The sequence below is a fragment of the Mobula birostris genome, chromosome 13 (genome assembly GCF_030028105.1).
Source record: "Mobula birostris isolate sMobBir1 chromosome 13, sMobBir1.hap1, whole genome shotgun sequence".
NCBI lineage: Eukaryota > Metazoa > Chordata > Chondrichthyes > Myliobatiformes > Myliobatidae > Mobula > Mobula birostris.
The window spans coordinates 107139141-107166488 of NC_092382.1; the positions used below are offsets into that span (position 1 = coordinate 107139141).

The 27348-nt window shown below is 49.3% G+C and overlaps 1 protein-coding gene across 1 annotated transcript; it reads right to left on the minus strand.

The window, feature by feature from the left end:
• Positions 1 to 18: 18 nt before the first annotated feature.
• Positions 19 to 27348, minus strand: LOC140207293 (oxidized low-density lipoprotein receptor 1-like). The gene is made up of 9 exons (XM_072275777.1): positions 27267 to 27348; positions 26431 to 26517; positions 25879 to 25950; positions 24095 to 24214; positions 20776 to 20892; positions 15176 to 15328; positions 3362 to 3504; positions 2128 to 2192; positions 19 to 1094 (listed from the first exon to the last, which is right to left on the minus strand). The coding sequence occupies exons 2-9, from the start codon at positions 26495 to 26497 to the stop codon at positions 905 to 907; spliced, it is 927 nt and encodes a 308-aa protein (XP_072131878.1). The 5' UTR covers positions 26498 to 26517; positions 27267 to 27348; the 3' UTR covers positions 19 to 904.

Here is a 27348-nt window from a genome sequence, read left to right on the forward strand (position 1 = left end):
TAACACTAACTCGACATTTTTGCGGTGTTTATTAATATTTGTAATTTACCTTAATTGTACAACTTTGTGGGATACTGATGCTGCAAAAGAACATATTCCAGGCTCTAAATGTTCCAGATAATAAATCAAATAGAGATTCCGGTGGGAAACAGCCGACACGAGCGGACAGGACACTTGGCACGCTGGTCTTCACCAGTCAGGACATTCAGACAGGAGTCGGGAGGTCACGTTGCAGTGGTACAAGACGTCGCTGAGACCGCCCCTCTTCAGAAAAACAAAGCCAGTGAACTGGATAGACTTTACAGGGAGTTCTGCGGGGGTATTGCCGGGACTCGAAGGACTGAGTTATGGAGACAGTGAGGGAACTTTGGGACTTTATTCGGTGGAGCGTAGTTGTAATTTTACAGACTTCCATAAACACAAAAGGGGCACAGACAGAGGGAATACGCATAGACTTTTACCCAGTGTTCGGTTATGGAGAACCAAACGGCACAGGATTGAGGTGAGAGTGGGTTGAAAGGAGAAAGAGAGAGATCAGAGGGAACGGGGAGGGGAGGGAGAGAGTGCCGTACAGAGGGGTGGGGGGTGGAGGTGAAGAGAGGTGAAAGAAGTTGTCAGAAGGGGCAGAGGAAAAGCGGGCGGGGAAAGCTCGGGGAAATAAGGGGAGGTGAGGGGTAGAGAGAAAGGTGGAGCGACCGTGGAAGAACGGGACGGGGAAATGGCGAGAAAGAAGGGGTAGACGGCGAGGGAGGTTTGACGGTGTTTCGCGGGGAGAATATGATGGCTACAAGAGGAGGTGTAGGAGTAGGAGGGACAGGCAGAGAATGTGAGGAGGGAATCTAAAAGGATCGGTGAGTGAGAGTGAAGGGAGAGAAGGACGATAATTTGGGGTTAATCACTTGATTCACGACGTCTCCAGTGGCTGTCGACAGAGACCCTGGATCTTTTCAGGAATATCCGGGAACAAAGGTGCCGACTTCTCGCAGATGAAGCGCCGATCTCGATCGCAACGGTTATTCCGTCCGTTTGTTTTGCACTGACTGCAGGCGTGCGTGGCAGATTGTACCTTGTACAGGAGACGCCAGTCAACATTCCTGTTCAAGAGGGTTAAACAATTTCAACAGAGACAAAGCAGCTCCAGCAGAGAACCCGAGCCGAGACTGTTCACAAGCTCATCGCATGAAATCGCTCTATCCTAACAGCCTGAATCAGTACGCAAGGTCATCCCACTCATCCACTCACTCCCCACAGCCCCGCGCCAATACCCAGACAGATACTACCGTCCCCATGATCCCCACGGCCCTGTGTCAGTCCCCAAATTAGTCGTACTGACCCAATGATACCCTACAGCCACGTGTCTCCCCAAACTAATCCCACACTACCTCACCACAGTCCTCTGTCAGTCCCCATAAGAATGGAAGAGGCCCACCTTCTCCCTTCAGATCTGTTTCTGTCACCAAACAAACCCGACTGTCCCATAGTCTCCCTACCTACTAATGGCTGTCCTGAAATGAATGCAACTGGTCCACACTCTTCCCTCATCTCTGCGTCGGTCCCAGATTGATCCTGTTGCCCCTTCCCTCTACCCAGAGCTTCGTGTCAGTCTCCTAAAATATCCCACTGCACCGTGATCTTTCCGTAGCCTCTGGTCCGCCTCCACAGTTATACCACTGGCACCATCTCTCCCACATCTCTGCGTCAGTTCGCAAACTAATCCCATTAACCCACTGTGTGTCCACCGCCCTGTATCGGTCTCCAAACTAATCCAGTTGTACTACTTCCGCCCCTCATATCTATGTCATTCACCAATCAAATGCCGCTGCTGCTCAATCTCCTCACAGCCCGGCGACTATCTCCAAATTAGTCCTACTGAACAACGCTCTCCTCATTCGTTAGTATTGAAATAATCCCTGTGTACTGAACTCTCCCCACTGCCCTCTGGCTGTTTCCGAATTATTCCCACTGCCCTGTCATTACCGGACAGTCAGGTGTCGGCCCCAAATTGTAGCCCTTGTACCACACTGTCCGGACAACCTCGTACAGTCTTATCGTGAACTAATCCTATTCTTTCCCGTCAGGACTATGTCAATGTCCAACTCTCACCCGATAGATCAGTCCAAATCTCACCCTTCTTCGCATTTTCCGATCCAGTATGCACGGTATGGATGCACAAGTTTGTGAAATACAAAGCTCTGGAATATTAAATTTATTTCATTAATGCCGAGAATCGGAAACTATGTACGGAGCTTCTCTCAGTTAATTACAACAGGAATCTGTGAAGGAATGATGCGGAGAGAGCTTCACTCTGTGTCTCACCCCGGGTGAGTGTGATGGAAGGTGTGGAGGGAGCTTCACTCTGTGCCCGAACCTTGGAGTGTATGATGGGACGGTGTGGAAGGAGGTTCACTCTGTGTCAATCCCCGGGTGTGTATGATAGGATAGTGTGTAGGGAGTTTCACTCTGTGTCTGACCCCTGGTGTGTGTGATGGTACGGTGTGGAGGGAGATTCTATCTGTGCCTGATCTCGGAAGAGTGTGATGGCACGGTGTGAAGGGGACATCACTGTGTGTCTGACCCCGGGACTGTGTGATGGTAAGGTGTGGAGGGAGCTTCACCCTGTATCAGACCTCGTGAGTGTGTGCTAGGAGTGTTTGTTGGGTTTTGAACCAGTCTCTGACCCCGGGAGTGTGTGATGGGACGGTGTGGAGGGAGATTCACTCTGTGTCTGACCTCGGGAGTGTGTGATGGGACGGTGTGGATGGAGATTCACTCTGTGTCTGACCCCGGGAGTGTGTGATGGGACGGTGCGGAGGGAGATTCACTCTGTGTCTGACCCCGGGAGTGTGTGATGGGACGGTGTGGAGGGAGATTCACTCCGTGTCTTACACCGGGAGTGTGAAATGGGGCTGTGTGGAGGGAGATTCACTCTGTGTCTGACCCCGGGAGTGTGTGATGGGACGGTGTGGAGGGAGATTCACTCTGTGTCTGACCCCGGGAGTGTGTGATGGGACGGTGTGGAGGGAGATTCACTCTGTGTCTGACCCCGGGAGTGTGTGATGGGACGGTGTGGAGGGAGATTCACTCTGTGTCTTACACCGGGTGTGTGTGATGGGACGGTGGGGAGGGAGATTCACTCTGTGTCTGACCCCGGGAGTGTGTCATTGGACGGTGTGGAGGCAGCTTCACTCTGTGTCTGACTCCGGGAGTGTGAAATGGGACTGTGTGGAGGAAGCATCTCTCTCTGTCTGACTCCGGGAGTGTGTGATGGGAGTGTATTCTGGGTGTTCACCCTCTGTCTGATCTCGCGGGTGTGTGATGATTCCTGTGTTACGGTGGGACCTTCTCTTGCTGTGATACATACCGCTTCATCCCTTGAATCGATTTCCAGCAGCCTTGAATCAAGGTTTGAACATTCTTGCATCGCTTCGTGGAAAGATCTTTCAGACGTGGATACGTAATAACATCGGTCTTTATTTGGGATCCATTCATCGGAACACGGTTGTCCTTGAAATCAGGAACAAGGAAGAGTAAAAAAACAGAGTGAATCTTCCTTCACACTTTCCCATGACACACACGAGGGGTGACACACAGAGCAAATTTCCCTCCACGCGGTCCAATCACGCACACCCGATATCAGACACAGAGAGAATCTCTCCCATGCCGTCCCAACGCACATTAACAGGATCAGGCACAGAGTGAAGTTCCCTCCACATCATCCGTCACACCCCCGGGGTCAGACACGGACTGAATCTCTTACACATTGGCCCAACGGACACGCCCCGAAGAGACACAGAATGAAGTTCCCTCCACAACGTCGCATCAGAAATTCACAGGATCAGGCAACGAGTGAAGTTCCATCCACATCATCGATCACAGACTCTCCGGTCAATCACAGATTGATCTACCTCTATCCCCTCCCTGATATACTCACGGAGTCAGATACAAAGTGATGCTCCTTACACACTGTCCCATCACAGACTCGGGATGTCAGACACAGAATGATGCTCCCTCCACACCGTGCCATCACAGACTCCAAGGATCAAACACGGAATGAATCTCACTCCACAGCGCCTCATCACACAGCCTCTGCGTCAGACCCAGAGTGAAGTTCCCTCCGCACTTTCCCACAGCAATGGTGTCAGGCACAGAGCGATGATCCCTCGAAGCGTCATATCGGGCACATTCACCGGGTTAGAGGCGCGGTGTCCTATCTGGAGACTCACGGAATCAGATAGTGATTGATGTTTTCCTCCCACCACACGCTCCCGGGATCAGAAACATACTGAAGCTCCCACCACACCCTCCCTTCCCAGTGCACACACTCCCGGGGTCAGACGTGGAGGGATGCTTCACCTCTGCCATTCATCAGAAATTGGCAAATTTCACCCTTCGTCCATTCGAAAGTTCTGAGCTCGTTTTCGAAGATGGAGAGGTTGTTTTTGAGGACAGAAAAGTTCTCGAGACAGTCGTAGTTGGAGAGATTCAGCTCCTGGATCTGTTGTCGATATTCGGTCTGTGTCCTGTTCATCTGCAAATACTGTTCCCAAAGTAGCTGGTATTTTATGTCGGAGGTGATCTGAGACTGACAAATCTGTTTTGCGTTTATAGTGACAGGTGAGACAGCGTCACGGTGCTGGGCAGTTCTCGGTAATCGGAGTGTTAGTGTCACCTTGTGGTGCGATGAGATTCATACTGAGAAGCGTGTAGGTGTCATGGTGCGCTGCGCTGCGGTAGACGTTGAGAAGCGCTGACGAGAGTTACGGTGAGAGGCGTGTTTTTGTCACGGTACAGATCATGCCTGTGGACTGGTGAGGGGCCTGTCACTGTCAGGAGAGAGCGGCGTGTTGATGACAAGGGGACGGGTGTGTTGGTGTCACAGTGAGAGGCCACTTTGCCACCGTGAGGTGCCTGTCTGTGTCAAGCTGACGGGTATATCAGTGTCCCGCGAGGTTTTCCTTGGAGTTATGATGGGGATTCGTCAGTATTAGGGTGATGATTAATTCCGTTACACAGTGAGGGTTGCGGGTAGGGACGTGTCTTCGTCACTATGATGGGTGGTTCTGTGTCTCCATGAGAGGTGTGCCGAGTCACTGTGAGGTTTACCGGGATGTCACGGTGAGGGATTTGCCGGAATCACACTGAAGGGTCTCTCGGTATCACGGTGAGTGGAGTGTCTGTGCCATCGTGTTTGGTGCGCTGTTGTCACAGATGAAGCTGTCGCCCCTAGGAGCGTAACAGTAACACGGCCAGGGGCATGTCGATGTTACAGTGAGGGGTACACTGCAGCCATGTCTGTGTAACTGTGAGGGTCGTGTCCGTGTCACGGTTAGGAGCATTTCCAAGGGTGTAGATCGGGCAGAGTTTGTTTAGTGTGTCCAGGACGGATTACTGTCACAGTATGCTGACAGGCCGACCAGGGGGAATGCCATACTAGATCCAGAACTAGGTAATGAACCGGGTCAGGTCACAAATCTCTCAGTGCGTGAGCATCTGTGGGACAGTGACCACCGCTCTCTGGCCGTTAGCATTATCATGGAAAAGGATAGAATCAAAGAGGACAGGAAAAGTTTTAAATTGTGAAAGGCAAATTATGATGCTATAAGACTAGAACTTGCGGGTGTGAATTGGGATGATGTTTTTGCAGGGAAATGTACTATGGGCAGGTGGTCGATGTTTAGAGAACTCTTTCGGGATGTAAGCGATAAATGTGTCCCTGTGAGGAAGATATAGAATGGTAGGGTGAAGGAATCATGCGTAACAAGTGAGGTGGAAAATCTAGTCAGGTGGAAGAAGGCAGCATACATGAGGTTTAGGAAGCAAGGCTCAGATGGGTCCATTGAGGAATATAGGGAAGCAAGAAAAGAGCTTAACAAGGGGTTGAGAAGAGCAAGAACGGGGCATGAGAAAACCTAGGCGAGTAGGGTAATGGAAAACCCCAAGGCATCCTTCAATTATGCGAAGAACAAAAGGATGACAGGAGTGAAGGTAGGACCTATTAGAGATAAATGTGGGAAGATGTGCCTGGAGGCTGTGGAAGTGAGCGAGGTCCTCACTGAATACTCCTCTTCGGTATTCACGAATGAGAGGGAACTTGATGATGGTGAGGACAATATGAGTGAGGCTGATGTTCTAGAGTATGTTGATATTAAGGGAGAGCAGGTGTTGGAGTTGTTAAAATACATTAGGACAGTAAAGTCCCCGGGGCCTGACGGAATATTCCCCAGGCTGCTCCACGAGGCGAGAGAAGAGATTGCTAAGCCTCTGGCTAGGATCTTTACGTCCTCGTTGTCCACGGGAATGGTACCGGAGGATTGGAGGGAGATGGGCAAATAGATGAGGGTAGTGCAGTGGATGTGATCTATATGGATTTAGTAAATCATTTGACAAGGTTCCACACCGTAGGGTTATTCAGAAAGTCTTAAGGCATGGGATCCAGGAAAGTTTGGACAGGTGGATTCAGAATTGGCTTGCCGGCAGAAGGCAGAGGGTGGTGGTGGAGGGAGTACATTTAGATTGGAGGATTGTGACTAGTGGTGTCCCACAACGATCTGTTCTGGGACCTCTACTTTTCGTGATTTTTATCTAACGATCTGGATGTGGGGATAGAAGAGTGGGTTGGCAAGTTTGCAGACGACACAAAGGTTGGTGGTGCTCTATATAGTGTAGAGGATTGTCAAAGATTGCAGAGAGACATTGATAGGATGCGGAAGTCGGCTGAGAAGTGGCAGATGGAGTTGAACCCAGAGAAGTGTGAGGTGGTACACTTAGGAAGGTCAAACTCCAAGGCAGAGTACAAAGTAAATGGTAGGATTCTTGGTAGTGTGGAGGAGCAGAGGGATCTCGGGGTACATGTCCACAGATCCCTGAAAGTTGCCTCACAGGTGGATAGGGTAGTTAAGAAAGATTATGGGCTGTTTGCTTTCATAAGTCGAGGGATGGAGTTTAAGCGTCTCGATGTAATGATGCAGCTCTATAAAACTCTGGTTAGGCCACACTTGGAGTATTGTGTCCAGTTCTGATCACCTCACTATAGGAAGGATGTGGAAGCATTGGAAAGGGTACACAGGAGATTTACCAGGATGCTGCCCGGTTTAGAGAGTATGCATTATGATCTGAGATTAATGGAGCTAGGGCTTTACTGTTTGGAGAGAAGGAGGATGAGAGGAGACATGATAGAGGTGTACAAGATAACAAAAGGAATAGATAGAGTGGATAGCTAGCACCTCTTCCCCAGGGCACCACTGCTCAATACAAGAGGACATGGCTTTAAGTTAAGGGGTGGGAAATTCAAGGGGGATATTAGAGGAAGTTTTTTGTAATTAGAGAGTGGTTGGTGCGTGGAATGCACTGCCTGAGTCAGTGGTGGAGCCAGTTACACCAGTGAAGTTTAAGAGACTACTAGACAGGTATATGGAGGAATTTAATGTGGGGGTTTATATGGGAGCCAGGTTTTGAGGGTCGGCACAACATTGTGGGCCAAAGGGCCTGCACTGTGCAGTATTATTCTATGTTCTATTTCTGTGTAGTGTACAAACGTCTGTCGGTGCTATGGCGACAGGATTGTTAGTGTTATGGTGAATGTTGAATCGGTGTGAGTAGGAGGTCGAAGAAGGAAGACTAAGAGTCGGAGCGTGGGTGCGGAGGAAGCCATTTTTGAATTTTTCGTTTTTTTATTCTTTCGGAGTTCAGAGAGGCAGGACTGCGCAGGCGTGTGACGTCGGGCAGTGAAGCGCGGACGATGTAAAAGGAACAGAGCCTCATACAGCGGGCAGCGTAGTCTGCGGGCTGCGGAGTGAGCCGGGAGCAGACTGGAGACTTAAGGGCTTCGGCTCAACGGGCTCATCGGAAACGGGCGAGGCGAGGAAGGTTTGGTATACATATTTTGTTGTTATTTGAGCAGCGGGGCAGTATGAGTGTCAGGGCAGTTTGTTGTTCTCGGTGCCGGATGTGGGAGGCCCTGGAGTCTCCAAGCCTCCCAGACTTCCACATCTGCGCCAGGTGCGCCGAGATGCAGCTCCTAAGGGACCGCGTTAGGGAACTGGAGCTGCAGTTCGAAACCTCCATCTGGCCAGGGAGACTGAGGAGTTGATAGAGAGGAGTTACAGGCAGGTGGTCACACCAGGGCCACGGGAGGCAGACAAGTGGGTAACGGTTAGGAGAGGGAAGGGGAAGAGTCAGGTAATAGAGAGTACCCCGGTGGCGGTACCCCTTGATAATAGGTACTCCTGTTTGAGTACCGTTGGCGGGGAACGGCTTACCCGGGAGAAGCGACAGTGGCCGTGCCTCCGGCACAGAGTCCGGCCCTTTAGCTCAGAAGGGTAGGGAAAGGAAGTGGAGACAGTTGTAGGAGGGGAATCGATAGTAACGGGGTCAGATAGGCGATTCTGTGGACGCAGTCCAGAGACTCGGATGGTGTTTGCCTCCCTGGTGCCAGGGTCCGGGATATTTCTGATGGCATCCAAGATATCCTGAAGTGGGAGGGTGAGAATCCAGAGGTCGTGGTACATAGAGGTACCAATGACATAGGTAGGAAAAGAGAAGAGGTCCTGAAAGGAGAATATAGGGAGTTAGGAAGGGAGTTGAGAAGAAGGACCGCAAAGGTAGTCATCTCGGGATTACTGCCTGTGCCACGCGACAGTGAGAGTAGGAATGCGATGAGGTGGAGGATAAATGCGTGGCTGAGGGACTGGAGCAGGGGGCAGGGATTCAAGTTTTTGGATCATTGGGACCTCTTTTGGCGCAGGTATGACCTGTTGAAAAAGGACGGGTTACACTTGAATCCTAGGCGGGGAGATTTGCGAGGTCTACGGAGGTGACTTTGAACTAGAATGGTTCTGGGGTGGGAATCAAAGTAAAGAGACTAGGAGGGAGGAGGTTAGTTCACAACAGGGGGATGGGAAGAAGTGCAGAGAGACAGAGGGCTGTAAAATGAGGGTAGAATCAAAAAGTAGTAAGGTGAAAATTAAAAGTGGCAGGCCGGCAAATCCAGGGCAAAAATCAAAAAGGGCCACTTTTCAACATAATTTTATAGGGACTGAGAATGCTGTAAAAGCAAGCCTGAAGGCTTTGTGTGTCAATGCAATTAATGTTCGTAACAAGGTGGATGAATTAAATGTGCAGGTTTGTTATTAATGAATATGACATAGTTGGGATCACAGAGACATGGCTCCAGGGTGACCAAGGACGGGAGCTCAACATTCAGGGATATTCAATATTTAGGAAGGATAGGCATGAAAGAAAAGGAGGTGGGGTGGCGTTGCTGGTTAGAGAGGAGATTAACGCAATAGAAAGGAAGGACATTAGCAGGGAGGGTGTGGAATCAAAATGGGTAGAGCGGCATAACACTAAGGGGCAGAAAACGCTGGTGAGAGTTGTGTACAGGCCACTTAACAGTAGTAGTGAGGTTGGGGATGGCATTAAATAGGAAAATAGAAATGCGTGCCATAAAGGAACAGCAGTTATAATGGGTGACTTCAATCTCATATAGATTGGGTGAACCAAATTGGTAAGGGTGCTGAGGAAAGGGATTTCTTAAAATGTATACGGGGTGGTTTTTTGAACCGGCGTGTCGAGGAACCAACTAGAGAGAAGGCCATTCTAGATTAGGTATTGAGCAATGAGGAAGGGTTAATTAGCAATCTTACCGCGAGAGGCCCCTAGGTAAGAGTGACCATAATATGGTGGATTTTTTCATTAAATTGGAGAGTGACATAGTTAATCCAGAAACAAAGGTTCTGAACTTAAAGAAGGGTAACTTTGAAGGTATCAGACGTGAATTAGCTAAGATAGACTGACAAATGACACTTAAAAGGTTGACGGTGGATATGCAATGGCAAGCATTTAAAGATCGCATCGATGAACTACAACATTTGTTCATCCCGGTCTGGCAAAAGAATAATTCAGGGAAGGTAGTGCACCCATGGCTGGCAAGGGAAATTAGGGATAGTATCAATTCCAAAAAAGGAACATACAAATTGTCCAGAAAAAGCGGATCACCTGAGGACTGGGAGAAGTTCAGAGTCCAGCAGAGGAGGACGAAGGGCTTAATTAGGAAAGGGAAAACAGATTATGAGAGAAAACTGGCAGGGAACATGAAAACTGACTGTAAAAGCTTTTTTAAATATGTGAAAAGAAAAAGATTGGTTACGACAAATGTATGCCCCTTTTAGCTTGACATAGATAAATTGATTATGGGGAGTAAGGAAATGGCAGACCAAATGAATACCTACTTTGGTTCTGTCTTCACTAAGGAGGACATAAATAATTTTCCGTAAATAGTAGGAGACGGAGGTACTAGTGAGATGGATGAACTGAGGGAAATACATGTTAGTAGGGAAGTGGTGTTAGCTAAATAGTTCCTGAGGATTGGAGGGTGCCTAATGCAACCCCGCTTTAAAAGAGAGAGAGAGAGAGAGACCAGGGAATTATAGACCGGTTCGCCTGACACCAGTGGTGGGGAAAATGCTAGAGTCAAAGATGTGATAACAGCTCACATGGAAAGCGGTGAAATCATCGCACAAATTCAGCATGGATTTGTGAAAGGAAAATCATGTCTGACGAATCTCATAGAATTTTTTGAGGATGTAACTAGTAGAGTGGATGGAAGAGAACCAGTGGATGTGGTATATTTGGATTTTCAAAAGGCTTTTGACAAGGTCCCACACAGGAGAGTAGTGTGCAACCTGAAAGCACATGACATTGGGGTAAGGTATTGCTGTAGATAGAGAATTGGTTGGCAGATAGGATTCAAAATGTGTGAATAAACGGGACCTTTTCAAAATGGCAGGCAGTGACTAGTGGGGTGCCGGAAGACTCAGTGCCGGGACCCCAGTTGTTTACAATATATATTGATGACTTAGATGAGGAAATTCAATGTAGCATCTCCTAGTTTGCGGATGACACGAAGCTGGGCGGCAGTGTTAGCTGTGAGGAGGATGAAAAGAGGATGCAGGGTGACTTGGATAGGTTAGGTGAGTGGGCAAATTCATGGCAGATGCAATTTAATGTAGTTAAATGTGAGGTTATCCACCTTGGTGGCAAAAACAGGAAAACAGATTATTATCTGAATGGTGGTCGATTAGGAAAAGGGGAGGTGCAACGAGACCTGGGTGTCATTATACAGCAGTCATTGAAAGTGGGCATGCAGGTACAGCAGGCGGTGAAAAAGGCGAATGGTATGCTGGCATTCATAGCAAAAGGATTCGAGTACAGGAGCAGGGAGGTACTACTGCAGCTGTACAAGTCCTTGGGAGACCACACCTGGAGTATTGTGTGCAGTTCTGGTACTCTAATGATATCTCAGGATACTTAGCTGTGACTTTGATCCAGAATGCCAGCAGAGATGTTATATCAAACATACTTTTCAGCCCGCCGTCATTTGTAAGCTTGAGGAGTTGATCTCCTTCCCGCGCTGACATGCATGACGCGCGGGTAATGACGTCGTGTGCTTTCAAGCTCCTCAGTGACCGAGACAGTAAATGAGGACAGGCTCGGAAGACTCCTGTCGCTAAATTATATCGTTTTATCCTGGCCCTGTAGCGCATGCTTTGCGGCCCGGTGATTGGGGACCACTGCCTTAATCTGAGGAAAGACATTCTTGCCGGAGTAGGAGTACAAAGAAGGTTCACCAGATTGATTCCTGGTATGGCAGGACTTTCATATGATGAACGACTGGATCGACTAGGCTTATACTCGCCGGAATTTAGAAGATTGAGGGGGGGATCTTATCGAAACGTATAAAATTCTAAAGGGATTTCACAGGCTAGATGCAGGAAGATTGTTCCCGCTGTTGGGGAAGTCCAGAACGAGGGGTCACAGTTTGAGGATAAAGGGGAAGCCTTTTAGGACCAAGATTAGGAAAAACTTCTTCACACAGAGAGTGGTGAATCTGTGAATTCTCTGCCGCAGGAAACAGTTGAGGCCAGTTCATTGGCTCTATTTAAGAGGGAGTTAGATATGGCCCTTGTGGCTAAAGTGATCAGGGGGTATGGAGAGAAGGCAGGTACAGGGTTCTGAGTTGGATGATCAGCCATGATCATACTGAATGGCGGTACAGGCTCGAAGGGACGAATGGCCTACTCCTGCACCTATTTTCTATGTTTCTATGTTTCACTCCTGTCATCCTTTTTTTTATTCACATAATTGAAGAATGCATTGGGGTTTTCCTTTACCCTACTCGCCAAGGCCTTCTCATGTCCCCTTCTTGCTCTTCTCAGCCCCTTCTTATGCTCCTTTCTTGTTTCCCTATATTCCTCAATTGACCCATCTGATCGTTGCTTCCTCAACCACATGTATACTGCCTTCGTCCACCTGACTAGATTTTCCACCTCACTTGTCACCCATGGTTCCTCCACCCTACCATTCTTTATCTTCCTCACCGGGACAAATTTATCCCTAACATCCTGCAAGAGATCTCTAAACATCGACCACATGTCCATGGTACATTTCCGTCTACTCTACCCCATTCCACTCTCCCGTGATAAGACAGAAAACGAAACAATTTCAGCCCTATCTCACCGTGGTCAGACACAGTCTGCTGCTCTTCTTCCTCGTCAGATCACACAACACAGAGGTCAGATACGCAAGAAGCTCCCTCCACACCATCCTATCGCACACTCCCGGGTGAAAAACAGAGAGACGTCTGCTCCATACCCTCCCACCATAAAATCGAGCGGTCAGGCATAGAATTAAGCGACTCTCACAGTTTCCATTTGCACACTCCAGGGATCAGGCACAGTGTAGCTGCTTCAGCACCGTCTGATTACTGACACCTTGTGAAAGACATGGAGTGAAGCTCTCTTCCACTCTCCCGTGACACACGAGCAGGATCAGAAACAGACCCATCACAGACACCCGGAGTCAGTTATACAGCGTTGGTCTCCGCACGCCATTCAGTCACAGACTTCCTGATGGGTCGGACACACATTGCGTTCCATCCGCAATGACCCGTCACACACTCCCGGGAACAGACGAAGAATGACGCACTTGTTCTCACGGGCCCATCATACTCCCCCCGGTGTCAGACACAGAGTTATGCTCCTTCCACAATGTCCCGGGTTCAGCCTCAGACTGAAGCTTTCTGTCCACCACACTATCACACACTCCTTGGGTCAGGCATGGAGTGAAGCTCCCTGCACACTGTCACATCACACAGTCCTGCGGGCACACACAGAGTCAACCTCCGCCCATATTGCCCCATTACTCCCGCCCGTGATTAGACAGGCAATGAAACGCTGTCGGCACCATCCCACCGCATACTCCTGTGGTCAGACACAGTATGATGCTCCTTCTACCCCGTCACATCACACAACACAGGGTCGGGAAACTGGAGATGCTCCCCCCGCACCGTTCTATCACTCACCCCTGGTGACAGACACAGAGCGGAACACCATCCAGGCACGCTTCACTGTTCCCGATGTCAGACAGACACATGCCCCCCCTCCCAAACACACTCACCCACTCCCCACCTCGGCTATTTCTTCCCTCATCACTGTGTCACAAACAGAGTCCAATCATACACACACGGGATGAGACACAGATTTAAGCTTCCTGCACAAGGTCAGATCACACAATAAAATGGTCACACGCAGATGGAATCTCTCTCTCCGTGTCTCATCACACACTACAGGCGTCAGACGTGTAGTGAAGCTCCCTTCCACATTGTACCATCATACACTCCCAGAGTCAGACACTGAGTTTAGCTCCTTCTACAAAGCCTCGTCACGTACTGCCTGGGTCAGAAACAGAGTGAACCTCTCTCTCCATGGGCTCATTACACATTCCAATGATCAGACGTGGAGTGATTTTTCCTGCACACCGTCCAATTACACTCTTCCCGTGTTAGATTCTGAATGTTACGCCTTCCACACCGTTTCATTACACACTGTCGGGGTCAGACACAGAGTGAATCTACCTCCACACCGCCCCTCATACACTCCCTGAGAAAAAGATCAGAATTTAGATCCTTCCTCAAAGTCCAATCTCAGAGAGCCTTGGTGAGACACACTGTGAATCTCTCTCTCCACAAACCCATCACACACTCCAGCGGTTAGACACGGAAAGAAACTCCTTTCGCTCACACGACAAATCTCAGAGGGAGACCGATTCTCCACTTCGTCTTCTCAACACACCAGAGAGCAAACTGTGTGACACAAAGGGAACCTGCCTTCTCACCGTCCCATCACACACTCCCGAGAATAACACAGTGCGAATCTCTCTCCTCACGTCCCATCACACACTCCCGTGGTCAGACACAGAATGAATCTCCCTCCACACGGCCACATGGCACACCACCGAGTCTAACAAAGTGTAAATCTCCCTCCTTACGTTTGATCACACACTCCCTGGCGACTCACAGAGTGAAGCTCTCTCTGAACCGTCCCATCACACCCCACTGTGTTCACACACAAAGCGAAGTTCCGCCCTTACCCTCCCATGGCACACTCACGGGGTCAGACTACCTTCACAACATCCAGTAACACAATCCGGTGTCACATAGAGTGAACGCCCTCTGCACTGTACCATCACACACTCCCGGAGTCAGACACAGACGCTCTCTCTCCCTACGATCCCATTACACACTCCGGGAATCAGATACAGTGTGATGCTCCCTCCACACCGTCCCATCACACAGTCGCGGATTCAGTCACAGAGTGAAGCCCCCTCTGCAACGTCCCATCACTCACTCCTGGATTCAGACACAGGATGAAGCCCCCTCTGCACCGTCCCGTCACACACTCCCGGATTCAGAGTGAAACTCTCTCTCCGCCATGTCATAACACCATTCAGGGGTTAGACCTTGGGTGAAGCTCTCTGGGCCCTGTCCGATCACACAAGCCGCCTGTCAGACACAGAGTGAAGGTGGATCCATACCGTCCCATCAGAGATTTCCGGATTCAGACATAGAGTGAAGCTGTAAAGATACGTCTCACAATCCTCTGGGCAGGCGCAGAGTGAATCCACCTCCACAACGTCCCGTCACACTCTCGTTGGTTCAGTGATAAAGTGCAGCTTCCTGCACGCAGCACCATGACACACTCACAGGTCAAACACAGAGAGGGAATCTCCCGCCATACCGTCTCTTCACTACTCCCGATGTCAAACACAGAGTGACGCTTCCTCTCTCTGTGTCTGCCCTGTGATGAGGAGCGGGTTAAAGATGAGAATGATGCCTCACCTCTTCTGCTGGTCAACAATTCACAGATTTGAGCCTTGGTTTCGTTCACAGCTTTGTACTTCGCTTCTATCTCGTTGATCTTGGATTGAAGGGTTGAGTTTAACTCATCGTAATTTCGGTCCACGGTGAACTTGGACTGACGAATCTGTGACACTGAGAGAGATAGTGAAGAGTGATTAACGTTTACAGTGACACGTGATTCAGCAACACGCTACCGAGCGGGCCACAGAGAGTGTTGTGTCAGTGTCACGGTGAAGGTCGTCACAGTGAGAGGTGTCGGCCTGTCGTGTCACGCTGAGGGGTATATTAATGTGTCGGTGAAGGTTATGTTGTTGTCACAATGGGGTCTGCGTCAATATCATGTGGGTCATGATCAATTTCTTGTGAAGGACGTGGCGGTGTCACCGTGATAGGTGATTCTGTGCCCCGGTGAGAGTTGTGCCGGGTCGCATTGAAGTGTACCTCGATGTCACGGTGAGGGAAATGTCAGAGTAAGGGGCCTGGTGCTGTTAAGGTGAGTGGAGTATCTCTGTCATGGTGTGGGGTGTGTTTGTATCATACAGAGGGATGTGTTTGTGTCACGGTGAGAGGCATGTCATTGCCACGGTGGTTGTAACAGTGTCAGGCTGAGGTGTTTTGGTATCACGCTAAAAGGTTTGCCTGTGTCAGAATGATGTGTGGGTAATTGCCTCAGTAAGCGGTGCATCGGCGTTATGTTGAGCGGTGATACTGTCTCGGTCAGGGGTGTTACAGTGACTTCTGAATCTTTGTCACGAGGCGGTGCAGATCACGACGAGGAGCGTGAAGGTGTCACAGTGTACGGTACCACAGTGTCACAGTGAAAACCGTGTCGGGGTCATCTTGAGGTGTGTTTCGCTGCTGCCTTGAGGAGTTTATCAGTAACACGGTCAGTGGGAATGTCGATGTTACAGTGAGGGGTACGTTGCGGTCAGTGTGACTGCCACGGGTGTGTAACGGCCATGGTCCGTGTCCGTGTTGCGGTTAGGAGTGTATCTGTGTCTCGTTGAAGGTCGTGGCCGTGATACGGTGACTGAATTGTTCATGTTCTGGTGAATGGCGTGCCGGTGTCAGGATGAGTCTTGATTGTGTTACGGTGAATGCCGTGTCTTTATCATGGTTATAAGCCATATGACCAGAAGACAAAGGAGTAGAAGTCGGCCATTCGGCCCATCGAGTCTGCTCCGCCATGTTATGATGAGCTTATCCATTCCCCCACTTAGTCCCTCTCCCCCGCCTTCTCACCATAACCTTTGATGCCCTGGCTACTCAGATACCTATCAATCTCTGCCTTAAATACATCCAATGACTTGGCCTCCACTGCCGTCCGTGGCAACGAATTCCATAGATTCACCACCCTCATGCTAAAAAAAAACAAAAAAATCTTCGCATCTCTGTTCTGAATGGGCGCCCTTCAATCCTTAAGTCATGCCCTCTCGTACTAGACTCCCCCAACATGGGACACAACTTTGCCACATCCACTCTGTCCATGCCTTTCAACATTCGAAACGTTTCTATGAGGTCTCCCCTCATTCTTCTAAACTCCAAGGAATACAGTCGAAGGGCGGACAAGCGTTCCTCATATGTTAACCCTCTAATTCCCAGAGTTATTCTAGCGAATCTTCTCTGCACCTGCTCCAACGTCAGCATATCCTTTCCCAAATAAGGAGCCTAAAACTGCCCACAGTACTCAGATTGATGTCTCAGCAGCGCCTTATAGAGCCTCAACATCATATCCCTGCCCCTATACACTGTTCCTCCAGAAATCAATGCCAACATCGCATTCGCCTTTCGCACCACCGACTCAACCTGGAGGTTAAGCTGAAGGGTATCCTGTACGACGATTCCCAATACCCGTTGCATCTCAGAACTTTGAATTCTTTCCCTATTTAAATAATAGTCTGCCCGTTTATTTCTTCTGCCGAAGTCCATGATCATACTCTTTCCAAAATTGTAATTCATTCTTCACTTCTTTGCCCATTCTTCCAATCTATCCAAGTCCCTCTGCAGACACTCCATTTCCTCAGCACTACCAGCCCCTCCACCTATCTTAGTTTCATCAGCAAACTTAGCCACAAAGGCATATATTGCATAATCCAAATCGTTGATATACAATGTAAAAAGAAGCGGCCCCATCACGGACCACTGTGGAACACCACTGGTAACCGGCAGCCAGCCAGAATAGGATCTCTTTATTCCCACTCTCTGTTTCCTGCCAATCAGCCAACGCCCTATCCACGTATGTAACTTTCCTGTAATTCAATGGCCGCTCATCTTGTTAATTAGACTCATGTGTGGCCCCTTGTCAAAGGCCTTCTGAAAATCCAAATATACAACATCCACTGTATCTCCCTTGTCTAGCCTACTTGTCATTTCATCAAAAAAATTATAATAGGTTTGTGAGGCAGGATTTTCCTTCAAGGAATCCATGCTGAGTTCTGCCTATCTTGTCAGATGCCTCCAGGTACTCTGTAACCTCAGCCTTGACAATCAACTCCAACAACTTCCCAACCACCGAAGTCAAGCTAACAGGTCTATAATTTCGTTTTTGCTTCCTTGTGCCCTTGTTAGATAGCGGAGTGACATTTGCAATCTTCCAGTCCTCCGGAACCATGCCAGAATCTATCGACTTTTGAAAGATCATCGCTAATACCTCCGCAATCTCCACAGCTACTTCCTTCAAAACACGAGGGTGCATTCCATCTGCTCCGGGAGATTTATCTACCTTTAGACTATTCAGTTTCCTGAGTAATTTTTCTGTCGTTTTTGTGACTGCGCACACTTCTCTTCCCTGCCACCTTTGAGTGTCCGGTATACTGCTGATGTCTTCCTCAGTGAACAGTGATACAAAATACTCTTTCATTTCCTCCGTCATCTCCTTATCTCCCATTACAATTTCTCCAGCATCATTTTCTATCGGTCCTATGTCTTGCTCTCACCTGTATTTGACTCTTTATATGCATGAAAAACGTTTTAGTATATTCTTTGATATTATTTGCTAGTTTCCTCTCATAGTTAATCGTTTCCCTCTTAATGACCTTCTTAGTTTCCTTTTGTAAGCATTTAAAAATTTCCCAACCCTCTATCTCCCACTTCTTTTGCTTCCTTGTACGCCCTCTCCTTAGCTTTAACTTTGGCTTTGACTTCTCTTGTCAACCACGGTTGCATCCTTTTTCCACTCGAAAATTTCTTCTTTTTTGGAATATACCTGTCTTGCACATTCATCACTCCTCGCATAAACTCCAGCCACTGCTGCTCTGCTGTCTTTCCCGCCACTGTCCTTTCCAGTCAACTTTGGCCAGTTCCTCTCTCATGCCACTGTAATTTCCTTTACTCCATTGAAATAACGACACATCAGATTTCGGCTTCTCTTTTTCTAATTTCACAGTGAACTCAATAATGTTATGATCACTGCCTCCTAAGAGTTCCTTCACGTCAACCTCTCCAATCACCTCTGGTTCATTACACAATACCCAATCCAGTACAGCCTATCCCCTAGTAGGCACAACAACAAGCTGTTCTAAAAAGCCATCGCGCAGACATTCTACAAACTCTCTCTCTTGAGATCCAGTGCTGACCTGATTTTCCCAATCTACTCGCATGTTAAAATCCCCCACAATTATCATAACACTGCCCTTCTGACAAGCCTTTTCTATTTCCAGTTGTAATTTGTAGTCCACATCCCTGCAGCTGTTCGGAGGCCTATAAATAACTGCCATCAGGGTCCTGTTACCCCTGCGATTTCTTAGCTCAACCCATAAAGATTCTGCACCTTCCGATCCTATATCACCTCTTTCTAATGATTTAGTATCATTTCTTACCAATAAAGTCACGCCTCCCCCTCTGCCTACCTTCCTATCCTTCTGATACACCGTGTATCCTTGGACGTTCAGCTCCCAGAGACATGCACCCTTTAGCCAGGTCTCAGTGATGGCCACAATATCATACCTGCCAATCTGTAGCTGTACAACAAGATCATCCACCTTATTCCTTATGCTGCGTGCATTTAAGTACAACACCTTAATACCAGTATTTGATACTTTTTGCTTTGATTTCACTGTAACTTTATTGCACTGCAACTCATCCCAATGGCTACACATTTGCCCTATCACGTGCCTATGTTTCCTGACATCTTTACTGCTCACTATCTTAGATTTATTTCTGTTTTCCCCTTCCTCCGCTCTATCATTCCGGTTCCCATCCCCCTGCCAAATTAGTTTAAACCCTCCCTAACATCTCTATTAAACTTTCCCGCCAGGATATTGGTCGCCTTCGGGTTTATGTGTAACCTGTCCTTTTTGGACAGGTCATACTTCCCCCAGAAAAGATCCCAATTATCCAAGAATCTGAACCCCTGCCCCCTACGCCAGTCTCTCAGCCAGGCATTCATCTGCCTGATCCGACTACTCTTGCCCTCGCTAGCACGTGGCACAGGTAGCAATCCCGAGATTACTACCCTGGAGGTCCTGCTTCTCAGCTTCCTTCCTAACTCCTGGAAATCTCTCTTCAGGACCTCCTCCTTTGTCCTATCTATGTCATTGGTACCAACATCCCCCTTTAGAATATCCGATACATCCCGTACCCTGGCACCTGGGAGGCAACACACCATGCGGGTATCTCTGTCAGACTCACAGAATCTCCTGTCTGTTCCCCTGACTATGGAATCCCCCACGACTATCGCATTTCTCTTCACCCTCCTTCTCTCCTACATAACAGCGCCAGTCTCAGTACTAGAGACCCGGTCACCGTGAGCGTCCCCTGTCAGGTCATCCCCCTCAACAGGATCCAGAACAAGATATTTGTTGCTGAGGGGGACAGCCACAGGGGTGTTCTCCACTATCCGGGCATTTCCTTTCCCTCTCTTGACAGTGACCCACTGTTCTGACTCCTGTAGCCTAGAGATGACTACTGACTCCTGTAGCTTAGGGATGACTACCTCCCTATTGCTCCTGTCTATCACCTCTTCACTTTCCCTGATAAACACTAGGTCATCAAGCTGCAGCTCCAGATCACTAACACGGTCTCTGAGGAGCTGCAACTCGGTGCACCTGGCGCAGATGTGGCCTTCAGGGAGTCTGGAAATCTCCCAGGATTCCCACAACTGACACCCTGAACAAAGCACTAACCCTGCAGGCATGCTATCTAATTCTACACGAATGAAACAGGAAAAATAATTCTACTCACCCACTTACCTCGCCAAACAAACAAACTTTTTAAACCGTTAGCTGTGAGAGCCCTGCTGTTCCTGTCTGTCCGGGCCGATTCGCGAAAGGGGTGGGGGGTGGGAGAGAAAACAAGAGTTGGCGCTTCGCTCTCGCCTCTTCCCGTTTATCACCGAAGCCCGTTGCAGCCAAAGCCCTACACTCTGCTACCGCTGACACCGCTGCCCGCTCCGACAGCTGCCCGGCAGTATCATTGGCATGGTGGGAAATGTGTCAGTGTTACGGCCAGAGATATGGTCGGTGTTACGCTGAGGGTTGTGTTGGTGTCATGTTCAGGGGTGTGCCGTCATCACTGTGAGATTTCACGCGAACATTTCATTCCACACTGTTTGTCCACTCTCTGACTCCATCCAGACTTACCATAGATCGAGAGCCCGGCCACTATGGCGATGAGGACGGACGTAAATAGGCAGAGTAGGCAGATCTTCATGTATCGTCTATTTTCGATGTTCTGTTTCGGCTCCTGTTCATGCGCACCTGTAGAGAGCCCATTTAGTGTGTGTCTGTCTGAGTTCAGCCGTGTCCCCTACTGCGACCCCCTTCCACCCACCATTCACGCTTTCTCCTTCCACCACGATCACGAGAAGATGGATATGGCCACCTCACTATAGGAAGGATGTGGAAGCTTCGGAAAGGATAGAGAGGAGATTTACCAGGATGCTGCCAGGTTTAGAGAGTATGCATTATGATCAGAGATTAAGGGAGCTAGGGGTTTCCTCTTTGGAGAGAAGGCCGATGAGAGGAGGCACAATAGATCTTCAAGGTATTAAGAGGAATAGATAGAGTGAACAGCCAGCGCCTCTTCCTCAGGAAACCATTGCTCAACATAAGAGGACATGGCTTTAAGGGAAGGGATGCGAAATTCAAGGGGGATATTAGAGGAAGTTTTTTTTTACTCAGAGAGTGTTTGGTGCGTGGAATGCACTCCCTGAGTCAGCGGTGGAAGGAGATACACTAGTGAAGTTTAACAGACTACTAGACAGGTATATGGTGGAGTTTAAGATGTTTATTTTATGGGAGGCAGGGTTTAAGGGTCGGCACGACATTGTGGGCCGAAGGGCCTGTACTGTGAAGAACTATTCTGTGTTCTATGTTAAGTCATCCCCTCCCTCTCTCAATCCCATCTATTTTTATCCGTCATCGCTGAGAGTCCTAAATCCTGTACTGGGCAAAGGCTGTCTAATGTCTGGCTGTTCCTCTTTCTGCTTCTGAGCTGAACTGTGAAGTTAGAGTCGAGGACGTTGTCTTCGTGAACTTCAATTGGACATTTGACTGGGACCCTCAGAGGAGGCTTATACAGACGATTAGGAAACCTGGGATCCACGGGGAATTGGTCGTCCGGATTCAGAGTTTATTATTTTTCATAGTTGAATTGCTGTTAGCCAGTTTTGTTCTTTTCTTACACGTGGGATATATGACAGTCTTGTAGGGATTAACATGTTGTGGGGGGTATGGTAACGTAGTGGTCAGCAAACGCTTTACATTACCAGCGAACCGGGTTCAGCTCCCGCTGCCGCTTGCATTGAGTTTGCACCTTATCCCGTGAGCCAGTAGGATTCTTCCGGGTGCCCCGGTTTCCTCCCACATTCCAAAGACGCTCCAGCTGGGACATACATCGATCAATGTCAATTGTCCCGTCATTAGGCTAGGAATAATTTGGGGAATTGCCGGGCAGCGCGGCTTGAAGTGCCGGAAGAGCCGATTCCGCACCGTTTATTGATAAATATGTAAATCCAAGGACACTGTTAAAGCTCTGAATCTCAAGGTTGTATATGATGCATTAGGACCGACTTCAAAGAAACTGAATATGAGTGGGTTGGTAAAATTGCAGATGACATAAAATTCGTGGTATGGTGGACAGTGTAGAAGATCGCCAATACATTCAGTGGGTTTGGATCTGTTAAAGATCTGAGTCAAAAATGGTAGATGAGTTTATCCCGGGTTAGTGTGAGGTTTTGCGCTCTGGAAATTCAGTTGTATAGGGACAGGACACCTGCAACGGCAAGGCGCTTAACTGTGCATTCAAAAGAGATTTTGGCTTTATTACGCAGGTCAATGGGGTGTTACAGAGTTGACTGCAGACGGGCCTTTTATATAAATCTTCTGGTGGGAGTTTCATTCACAAGATTGCGATGCATGGGATTCACGGTGAATGGGCCATTTGGATTCGAAGTTGACTTGCCCACCGAACAGAGTGGGCGGCGGTCGCAGGTTGGCCGCCCGTGACTGGTTGTGTTCCGCACGGATCGGTGCCTCCTGTGGCAAAGACTTGGACGGAAGCTTCGTGTTCAACACGGCTTTGTGCGTTTAGGACATGCTGCCTCGCAGATACCGTAAAGTATTTGCACACACAGAACACAGACTGACCAGCACAGCCCCTCGGCCCACAAAGTTGTCCCCGATACATGAATTCCTCATCAAATGGATAACCATCCTCATCTCTTTTGCCTACACAATCTCCATATCTCTCCGTTTCCTTCACATTCATCGGCTTACCTAAATATCTCGTTAAACTCTTTACTGTGCCCGTCTTTAACCCCAACCCAGGAAGCGCAAATCCAGGCACCACCCTCTCTGTCCAAACAACAGACTCTTTACACCTCTATTCAAACCTCACCCTTTCACTTCGGTTGCATGCACTCTGGGATTTGATATTTCAGCCCCAGGGGAGAAAAAAAAAGATACGGTTTGTCTGTCTATCTCTTTTTCTCATAATCTAGCAAAACTCTATCAGATCTCCTCTCGTCATCCTCAGAGCCGGTGAAGACAACTCAATTCTCTGCATCCTGTCCGCACAGCTTGTGCCCTCTCATCCAGGCAGCATCCTGGTAAACCACTTCTGCAGCCTCTCCAAAGTTTCGGCATCCTTTCTGTAATGGGGCGACCACAAATGAACAGAAGGCAAAGTTTGAGGACAAAGGGTGTGTTTCCTGGTTGGCTGCCGGTGACTTGTGGTGTTCCACAGGGTTCCGTGTTGTGAATTATTCCTTTTTATATTATGTCAAAGACTTGGATGATTGAATTAATGCGCTGTGTGGAGATTGGTGGAGGAACGGTAGCTTTGAGGAAGGAAGGAGGCCGTAGAAGGACAGAAGTCACAGGGGGACAGGGCGGTGAAGAAGGTGTTTGGCACGCTCGCGTTCACCAGTCAGGGCACTGAGTTCGGGAGTTGGGAAGTCACTTTGCAGTTGTACAAGATGCCGGCGAGGCCGGAATCGGAGCTGGGTGTTTAGCTTTGTTGGCCGTGCTGTAGGAAAAATGTCACTCAGCTGGAAAAAGTGCAGAGGGAAATTTACGAGGATGTTGCGGGGACTCGAGGGACCTAGTTAGGAGATGTCGTGTAGTTCTGAACTTTAATCCTTGGAGCGTAGGACTGACCTTACAGAGGGACATTCTTCCTTGGAGTGCACTGGTGACCTTACAGAGGTGTATAAAACCACGAGGGGCACAGACAGGCTGAATGCGCATATCAAGGAGAATCGCGGAAGAGAGTGCACACGCAGAAAGTGAGAGAGTAAAAAAATAATTGGGTACCCTTGTGACAAAAGTTTGTAACCAATTGGCGGTCCGTATGTGGAACGAGATGCAAGAAATGTGGCTGAAGGAGAGAAATGTTAAGCACTTAAAATACACACACTTCCGCATATGACATAATGACGTCATAATGGTGAACTCTGACCTGTTTGGGCATTGGTTGTCTGCTTGCGGGATCCTGCGGCAATGGGAGGGGCCTCGTCCTCATCGATGACGGACTCGTCTTTCGGACAGTTCACCTCTGCGTAGGTGGAGCTCAGACCAGCTGGGGCGTCGAGCGAGGGAGGATGAGAGAGAAGGGAAGAGAAAGAGGAGGGAGGACAGCGACAGCGAGCAGTTAGAGGCGAAGGGAGAGCAGGGAGAGAGAGTATGTTAAGTGAAGCGGAGAAAGGATGAAAGACAAAGAGAAAGAAGTTGAAGGAACGGGTGAAGACGGGGGAGAAAAAGGATGAGAGATGGATGGAAAAGAAGAGACAATGATGAACGATAGGGGCAATGGACGACAAATTGGGAGTGAGTGAATGGGGAGAGAGTATGGGTATGAGATACGGAGAGAGTGGCAGAGGGAAGAACGGAAGGGAGAGGGAGAGGGGCGAGAGAAAGCAAAGAGAGCGGAGGAAGATAGGAGACAGATGGAAGGAGAAAATTGGGAGTGCAAGGGGGTAAGAGGCAGAAGAAGAGAGAGAATGTGAGAGAGGGGAAGGGAGAGGAGGGAAAGCATGAGCGAGAGGGAAAAAGGGGAAGGGATCATCAAAGAGATGATGTTGTGGAGCGGGAGATAAGCGTAAAATGGGGCGAAGGGGAGAGAGCAAGGAGAAAATGAAGGAAGGAGAAACGGGGCAAATTGCAGAAGGTCAGAGAATGAGCACAGAATGAGGGAAAGAGTGCGAAGGAGAGAGCGAGAGTGAGGAAGGGAGAATGGTGGAGTGTGATAGAGGGGCCAATACGGAGAGTCGGGCAAGTGAGGGAAGGGAGAGTGGTTGATATTGGGGGAAAAGGGGGAGTGGGTGGAAGAAGGGCGGGAAAGAGGAGGGGAGAGTTTAGTGGGAAGGGAGAGAGGGATGGGGAGAGAGAGAGGGGTGTTGATAGACGAGCGAGTTTACAGAGAGTGGGCAAAAGAAGGGGAATGGAGAGAGGGGTAGTGGGAGAAAGTGGTAGAAAAGATGGAGCAGTTTAGAAGGGAAGGGAGAGTGGAGGGAATGAGGTGTGAGGAGAAGGGGGCAAAGGAGGGGGAGAAGGGAGGGGAAGTAGGGAGAGAGAGGAGGTATAGGAGAAGAGAAAGAGGGAGACAGGGTGATCAGAAGAGAGGGAAAGATGGTTAGAATTTGCGGAGGATCGTTCAAATTCTGCAACGCTGTCTCCTCTCCGCCTCCTCCATGCCACCCCACCGTCCTCAGCACCCCTCCAATGGTGTTCCCGACTTACCAACCCCTCCCACAGATGTCCCTCCTTTCCTCACCGACCGCTCCAATGGTGCTCCTTCTGTTCCGTGCCCCACACAGCTCCCCATCCTCAATCTCTCTTTATCCTCACCGATGATTCACACGGCAATCCCTCCTCTCCCAATTCTATGGCACACCCACCACTCCACGCCTCCCAGAGCACCCCTCCTTTCTGACGCCTTCCACAGCACTGCCCCGTTCCCGATCCCACAACGCTTCGTCCACACATCCCCTCGCAGAACGCACAGTCCCCACCAAACATAGCTCCCTGCTGCCATGGTGCTGAATACCCACCGTACCTCACAGAGCGCACCCTCCACACCGACACTCCCACAGACCTCCCACATCATGGCCAAAGCCACCGGTTCCCTCCGTCTTATTCTACAGCAGCTTATCATTAGGGTCAACTGTGCGCATGCGCTGAGATCTCTCGACAGGAGTGGACACGTTACCTGAACACAGTCAATTCAACAAAAATGATACTGACCTCCATCTCTCCGGACCCGAGGAGCGGAGAGGGCCGTGACGTTAAGTTCCACGTATGATACATCAGGTTCAGCTGGGAACACAACAGTAAGGGTGAGAATCAGGTTGAAGATCCCTCTGCACCGTCGCATGATACACTCCCGGGTTCAGACACAGAGTAAAACTCCCTCCACAACTTCACATGACACACTCCCGGGGTCAAACACAGACTGAAGCTCCCTCCACACTGTCCATAACACCCTCCTGGGGCAGGCACAGAGTAAAACTTCCTCCACGCAGTCCAATCACCTATTTCCTGGAGAGAAACACAGTGATCTCTCTCCACACTGTCCCTTCACAGATTCCAGAGTCAGTCACTGAGTAAATCTCCCTTCACAGCGACTCGTCATAAGCTCCTGGTGTCGGGCACCGAGTAAAGCGCCCTCAGCACTGACCGACCAACCCTCCTCCCCGGTGTCAGGCAAGTGTGTAGCTCCGTACACGCTGTCCCATCTCATATTTCCAGGGTGTCAGACACAATGTTTAGCTCTCTCCCTCTCTCTGCACCACTCACCTCTCGAAGGAGATTGTGAGTCCGCTCCTGTGAAACGCATGTTCGCGTAGGTCTCGCTCTCATCCATCGTATCGAGTTCTTGATCTCCTGAAAGGGATAGGAGAGTGATTGAGTGTGTGTGGGATGAATGTGGTGGGGGCAGGATAGTGTGAAATAGAGGGAGAAGAGTGATATGGAGAGTGACTGGACACAGGACACAAACCCAACCCACTCTCTCTCTTCCTCGTCCTCTGTCTTTTCTGTCTTCCCTTCCTTATCGCACAGCAGTCTCTCTCTCTCTCTCTCTCTCTCTCTCTCTCTCTCTCTCTTTCACTCTCTCTCTCTCTCTCTCCCTCTCATTCCCCCTCTCTCTCTCTCTCTTTCTCTTTCACTCTCTCTATCTATCTCTCCCTCTCATTCCCCCCTCTCTCTCTCTCTCTCTTTCTCTTTCTCCCTCCTTCCCCTTCTTTCTCCTATGTCCCATTCCTCATTTCTCTTGCATTCCCTCTCTGTCTCCTTCCACATCTCCCACCATATTTATCGCTTCCGACTTGTCGAAGGTGGGGAAGGCGTTGGGTGTTTTTTTTGGCTCGGGACAGCCATCCCTCTCTCACATTCTGCAGTGCAATTCCCCACCTCACCCCCTCGTTCACTCCGTCTCGCTACTTCCTGTTTGTGTCCCTTCTGTCCGCACCCTCCTTCGCTTCCCCTTTCCCTCCCCCACACCGTTCCTCTTTCCCCCTGCACGACTCGTCCCTCCGTGCCCCTCCCCCACCTGTCTCTCACACTCCCACCCTCACCCCCACCCGCTCCTTTTCTCCCTCTCACCATTCCACCCTTCCCCACCACCTCCCTACCTCCAGCCGTTCCTGAAGTCTTGAATTGTGTGTCTGCTTCTAAGATTCCGTGTGTGTGTGTCTGAGAGCCGTTGCGAAGCAG